This window comes from Molothrus ater, unplaced genomic scaffold (genome assembly GCF_012460135.2).
Source record: "Molothrus ater isolate BHLD 08-10-18 breed brown headed cowbird unplaced genomic scaffold, BPBGC_Mater_1.1 matUn_MA307, whole genome shotgun sequence".
Lineage (NCBI taxonomy): Eukaryota > Metazoa > Chordata > Aves > Passeriformes > Icteridae > Molothrus > Molothrus ater.
The window spans coordinates 25,697-32,489 of NW_023416809.1; the positions used below are offsets into that span (position 1 = coordinate 25,697).

Here is a 6,793-nt window from a genome sequence, read left to right on the forward strand (position 1 = left end):
CTCCTGGTGGAGCTCCTGTGGCACCGAGGTCACCGCCCCAAGGGCCGGGCAGAGCTCACCAGCCCCACCAAACCCTCCCAGGAGACCACCCTGGCCCACGCCGAGCTGCCGGACACGGTGGAAGGCGTGACCAAGGCGCTGAAGAAGCACAAGGACTTCACCACCACGCTGGAGCTGAACCTGCAGAAGGTCCAGCTGGTCCTGCAGGCCGGCGAGAGCCTCCGGCGCCAGCGCAACCTCCACAGCGACCGCGTGGCCGAGGCCATGGAGGAGCTTCGGGCCAAGTAGGTGCCACCGTGGCCTGGAGAGCCCCCGAGCCACCAGGAGCACCCCGGAGCCACCAGCAGCTCCCAGGAACCCCAAAACTCCACCCAGGAACCCCAAAATTCCACCCAGGAACCCCAAAACTCCATCCAGAAACCCCAAAATTCCATCCAGAAACCCCAAAACTCCACCCAGAACCCCAAAACTCCACCCAGGAACCCCAAAATTCCACCCAGGAACCCAAAATTCCATCCAGGAACCCCAAAACTCCACCCAGAAACCCCAAAATTCCATCCAGGAACCCAAAATTCCACCCAGGAACCCAAAATTCCATCTAGGACCCCAAAACTCCACCCAGGAACCCAAAATTCCACCCAGAAACCCCAAAATTCCACCCAGGAACCCAAAATTCCACCCAGGAACCCCAAAACTCCACCCAGGAACCCAAAACTCCACCCAGAAACCCCAAAACTCCATCCAGGAACCCCAAAACTCCACCCAGAAACCCCAAAACTCCACCCAGGAACCCAAAATTCCATCCAGGAACCCCAAAATTCCATCCAGGAACCCCAAAACTCCCCCTAGGACCCATCAAAACCACACAGAACCCCAAAACTCCACCCAGGATCCCAAAACTTCATCTAGGACCCCAAAACTCCACCCAGGAACCCCAAAATTCCACCCAGGAACCCCAAAACTCCACCCAGGAACCCCAAAACTCCACCCAGGAACCCCAAAATTCCACCCAGAAACCCCAAAATTCCACCCAGGAACCCAAAATTCCACCCAGGAACCCAAAATTCCACCCAGGAACCCCAAACTCCACCCAGGACCCCCAAAACCCCACCCAGAAGCCCCCAGGAACGAGGACAGGTCGGGATTTTCTGGTGGATCCCAGATGGAACCCCGTGCCTCAGTTTCCCCTCTGATGGGAGGTTCAGGGGTTAATTAAGGGTTAATTGGGGGTCAATTAAGGGTTAATTGAGGGTTAATTAGGGGGTCACCCCCGGCAGGAGCCAGCGCAACCACCAGCTGGCCCAGGAGTGGACGCGGCGGCTCCAGGACCACCTCGAGCTCCAGAGGTTCCTCCAGGACTGCCAAGAGGTCAGGGCCGGCCTCCCGAGACCCCTCCCCAAAATCCGAGACCCCTCCCCAAAATCCGAGACCCCTCCCCAAGGTCCTCCATGGTGGGGGTGGGTTCTCCTCCAGGTTCTCCTCCAGGTTCTCCTGCAGGTGCTGGTGGTCAGACCCCACCCCTTGGTGTCACCTCCTGGTCCGTGGTGGGCTCCACCCCGGGTCACTGGTGGGGTTTGGGGTTGGGGCGGGGGGGGACCCCAAAAATCTCCCCCAGAGTTGGGCCAGGGGGTCCCCAAGGTGTCGCAGGGGCTCCTCAGCATCTCAGGAGGCTTCGCTGGTGCTGGGGTGGGACCTTCTGTGGTCCATCCTGAGCAGTCACAAACCCGTCCCTCCATGGATTTGGGGTTGGGTTTGGGGGTCTCAAGACCCTCGGGGTTCCTCAAGATGTTCCTCAGCATCTCAGGAGGCTTCACTGATGGTGGGGTGGGACCATGCCAGGAACTCGGTGACCCCAGAGATGTCCCCCCATGGATTTGGGGTTGGGTTTGGGGGTCTCCAAGACCCTCGGGGCTCCTCAAGATGTTCCTCAGAGATGTCCCCCCATGGATTTGGGGTTGGGTTTGGGGGTCTCCAAGACCCTCGGGGCTCCTCAAGATGTTCCTCAGCATCTCAGGAGGCTTCGCTGGTGCTGGGGTGGGACCATCCCAGGAACTCGGTGACCCCAGAGATGTCCCCCCATGGATTTGGGGTTGGGTTTGGGGGTCTCCAAGACCCTCGGGGTTCCTCAAGATGTTCCTCAGAGATGTCCCCCCATGGATTTGGGGTCGGATTTGGGGGTCTCCAAGACCCTCGAGGTTCCTCAAGATGTTCCTCAGCATCTCAGGAGGCTTCGCCGGTGCTGGGGTGGGACCTGCCTGGTCCATCCCAGGAGATGCCTCAACCCCGAGATGTCCCCCCATGGATTTGGGGTTGGGTTTGGGGTGAATTTGGGGGAATTTAGGGGCGAATTTGGGGCGGGATTTAGGGGGGATTTTTGAGGTGAATTTTGGGGTGGTTTGGGGGTGGATTTGGGGTGGTTTTGGGGGATTTTGGGATGGATTTGGGGTGGATTTTGGGGGTGATTTGGGGTGGTTTTGGGGGATTTTGGAGTGGATTTGGGGTGGATTTTGGGGGGATTTTGGGGTGTTTTTGGGGTGGATTTTGGGGTGGATTTGGGGGATTTTGGGATGGATTTGGGGTGGATTTTGGGGGGATTTTGGGGTGGATTTTGGGGGTGATTTGGGGTGGATTTTGGGATGGTTTTGGGGTGGATTTGGGGGATTTTGGGGGGGTTTTGGGGTGGTTTTGGGGATTTTGGGGTTGATTTGGGGTGGATTTTGGGGGTGATTTGGGGTGGATTTTTGGGTGGTTTTGGGGGATTTTGGGGTGATTTTGGGATGGATTTTGGGGTGATTTTGGGGTGGAATTTAGGGGGGGTTTTGGGCGTGAATTTTGGGGTAATTTGGGGGGATTTGGGGTGATTTGGGGGGCGATTTAGGATGGATTTGGGGTGGATTTTGGGGTGGAATTTAGGGGGATTTTGGGGATGGATTTTGGGGTGGTTTTGGGTGAATTTGAGGGGGATTTTGGGTGGGTTTTGGGGTGGTTTTGAGATGGATTTGGGGTGGTTTTGGGGTGGAATTTGGGGGGATTTTGGGGTGGATATTGTGGGGATTTTGGGGGTGGAATTTAGGGTGAATTTTGGGGTCATTTTGGGATGGATTTGAGATGAATTTGGGGTAATTTTGGGGTGAATTTGGGGGGATTTTGGGGTGGATATTGTGGGGATTTTGGGGTGGAATTTAGGGTGAATTTTAGGGTGGATTTTAGGGTGATTTGGGGTGGATTTTAGGGTGATTTGGGGTGGTTTTTAGGGTAGTTTTGAGATGGATTTGGGGTGCATTTTTGTGTGTCTTTGGGATGGATTTGGGGTAATTTTGAGGTGGATTTGGGGTGAATTTCGGGATGGATTTGGGGTGAATTTTGAGGTGGATTTGGGGTGGTTTCGAGATGACTTTGGGGTAATTTTGGGGTGGATTTTGTGGGGATTTGGGGGCCGAATTTGGGGTGGATTTTAGGGTGAATTCGGAGCAGTTTTTGGGGTGGATTTCGGGGTGAATTTGAAGCAGTTTCGGAGTGATTTTGGAGTGGATTTGGGGCGGATTTTGGGGGGATTTTGGGGGCGAATTTGGGGTGGATTTTGGGGGCAGATTTGGGGTGGATTTTGGGGTGAATCCGGAGCAGTTTCGGGGTGATTTTGCGGTGGATTTGGGGTGGATTTTAGGGTGAATTTGGGGTGGTTTTGGGGTGATTTTGGGGTGGATTTTGTGGGGATTTGGGGTGGGATTTGGGGTGGATTTTGGGGTCAATCTGGAGCAGTTTCCGGTTGATTTTGGGGTGAATCTGGAGCAGTTTTCGGGGTGATTTTGGGGTGGATTTTGTGGGGATTTTGGGGTGAATTTGGGGTGGATTTTGGGGTGAATCCGGAGTAGTTTTTGGGGTGAATCCGGGGCAGTTTCGGGGTGGATTTTGGGATGAATGCGGGGCAGTTTCAGGGTGACTTTGGGGTGGATTTTGTGGGGATTTTGGGGTGAATTTGGGGTGGATTTTGGGGTGAATCCGGGGCAGTTTCGGGGGTGATTTTGGGGTGAATCCGGGGCAGTTTCGGGGTGATTTTGGGGTGGATTTTGTGGGGATTTTGAGGTGGATTTTGGGGTGAGTCCAGAGCAGTTTTTGGGGTGGATTTTGGGGTGAATCCGGAACAGTTTTTGGGGTGATTTTGGGGTGGATTCGGAGCAGTTTTTGGGGTGATTTTGGGGTGAATCCGGGGCAGTTTGGGGGTGATTTTGGGGTGGGATTTGGGGTGGATTTTGGGGTGGATTCGGAGCAGTTTTTGGGGTGGATTTTGGGGTGAATCCGGGGCAGTTTCGGGGTGGATTTTGGGGTGGATTTTGGGGTGCATCCTGAGCAGTTTTCGGGGTGATTTTGGGGTGAATCCGGAGCAGATTTCGGGGCGCATTCGGGGTGGATTTTGGGGTGATTTCGGGGCGGATTCGGAGCAGTTTTTGGGGTGATTTTGGGGCGCATTCGGGGCATTCGGGGCTCGGCGCCGCTTCCCCCGCCGCTCCGGGGATTTTTTTTGGCCGCATCTCCTCGGGCTCATCCGGCGCTCGCGCTCCGCCCGGGATCTGCTGCATCACGGCCGGGAGAGCCCGCGCCGGCCTCTTCATCCTCACCCTCCTCATCCTCCTCGTCCGCCTCCTCCCGCAGCCTCCGGAGCCTTCCTCTCCCTCCTCCTTCGCCGCCATCCTCATCCTCCTTCTCCTTCATCCTCCTCCTCCGTCACCTCCATCCCCCTCCTCCTCCTCCTCCTCCTTCCTTCCTCCCCCCCCTCCATCTTCATCCCCCCCTCCTCCTCCTCCTCCATCCCCCTCCTCCATCCTCATCCTCACCCCCCCTCCCCCCACCCTCCCGACCCCAAATCCGCCGCTTTTTTGGGGAAAAAAAAAGGGGGGGAGGGGGAGGGGGCTCCTCGCGCCTTTTCCGTTTTTTTTTTTTTATTTTTTTTTGGGGAAGGGGGAGGGGAAGGAGGGGGGGGGGCTCGGTTATTTTTGGGGATTTTTTTGGGGGATTATTTTGGGGGTCCCCTCCGGTATTTTTGGGGTTGTTTTGGGGCTCCCCTCGCCGATTTTTGGGGTTATTTTTGAGGTTTGGGTTTTTTTTTTTGGGGGGGGGTCCCTCGTCTATTTTTTGAATTTTTGCGGGCTCCTCTCCCCTTTTTTTTTGGGTTTTTTGGGGGAAATCTGGGGGGGTTCCTCTCCCCCTTTCCCTCTTCTCTTTTTGGGGCAAAAAGGAGAAAAGAGGAGGCCCCTGAATTTATTTTTGGACGGGGGGGGAATTTTATTTAATTTTGATTTATTTTTTAAGGAAAAAAGAAGAAGCCCCTGAATTATTTTTTTAGCCGAGGGAGGAAATTTATTTAGATTTTTATTTTAGGAAAAAAAAAGAGGAGGCCCCTGAGTTGGTTTGTTTTTTTGGAGGGGGGTAATTTATTTTAATTTTTTTTTTCAGAAAAAAACGAGGAGAATCCTCCCAATTTTTGGGTTTTTTTTCTTGAAGGAGGGGGGGGGCAATTTATTTTGATTTTTTTTTAGGAAAAAAAAGAGGAGGTTCCTCCCGAATTTTTTTTTTTGGGGGGGGGAGAATTTATTTAAATTTTTTTAGCAAAAAACGGGAGGCTCTTCCCAATTTATTTTTTTTTTTGGTGGGAAATTTATTTAATTTTTTTAGCAAAAAAGAGGACAATCCTCCCAATTTTTTTTTTTTGGAAAATTTATTTAATTTTTTTTATCAAAAAAGAGGAAGCTCTTCCCAATTTTTTGTTATTTTTGGGGGGGGAATTTATTTAAATTTTTTAATCAAAAAAGAGGCGGCTCTTCCCAATTTTGGGGTTTTTTTGGGGGGGGAATTTATTTAAATTTTTTTATCAAAAAAGAGGCGGCTCTTCCCAATTTTTTTTTTTTTTTTTGGGGGGGGAATTTATTTAAATTTTTTAATCAAAAAAGAGGCGGCTCTTCCCAATTTTTGTTTTTTTTTTTTTGGGGGAGGGAATTTATTTAAATTTTTTTAATCAAAAAAGAGGCGGCTCTTCCCAATTTTTGTTTTTTTTTTGGGGGGGGGAATTTATTTTAATTTTTTTAATCAAAAAAGAGGCGCCTCTTCCGAATTTTTTTTTTTTTTTTTTGGAAATTTATTTTAATTTTTTTTAAATCAAAAAAGAGGCGGCTCTTCCCAATTTTATTTGAGGGGGGGGGTAGGTGGGTATATTTTATTGTTATTATTTTACATTTTTTGGGCGGGGGGGGGTCCCAAAGCGGAGCGCTGGCCGTGCCCCCGCAGCTCCATGCGTGGACCCGCGAGAAGGCGCTGATGGCCGGGGACCCCTCGCGGGACCCCCCCCCGCGGGACCCCCCGCCCAAGCCGTGGCTGCAGCACCCGGCGTTCCTGGCCGAGCTGGCGCAGAACCGCGAGTGGCTCCAGAGGATCGAGAAGGTTCCATGCGGGACCGGGACGGGGGGGGGGGGGGGGTGATACCGGCGCGCTCCCCCTCCCTCCCCCACCCCCCACGCGCGCGCGTTGCTGCAGCCCCCGCCCCTCCCCCCTCCTCCCCCCCCCTCATTTTTGGTTGCGTCGTTGGCCCCCGCCCCGCCCCCCTCCACTCCCCCCCCCCCCCCCTCATTTTTGGTTGCGTCGTTGGCGCCCGCCCCGCCCCCTTCACTCCCCCCCCCCCCACCCCCGCATTTTTGGTTGCGTCGTTGGCCCCCGCCCCGCCCCCCCCATCCCCCACGCGCGGCGTCACCTCCCCCCCCCTCCCCCCCCCTCCTTGTGTCGCCCCCACTCGTGTCACCACCCC

At 53.6% G+C, this 6,793-nt stretch overlaps 1 protein-coding gene across 2 annotated transcripts in view; it reads left to right on the forward strand.

Annotated features, from left to right (window-relative positions):
• SPTBN4 (spectrin beta, non-erythrocytic 4) overlaps positions 1-6,793 on the forward strand; it is a 39,338-nt gene that overhangs the window by 15,153 nt on the left and 17,392 nt on the right. For both annotated transcript variants that reach the window (XM_036406016.2, XM_036406017.2), the window contains exons 17-19: positions 82-284; positions 1,278-1,368; positions 6,280-6,432. In XM_036406016.2, coding sequence (XP_036261909.1) covers positions 82-284; positions 1,278-1,368; positions 6,280-6,432 — 447 coding nt within the window. The remainder of the gene's footprint in view (positions 1-81; positions 285-1,277; positions 1,369-6,279; positions 6,433-6,793) is intronic.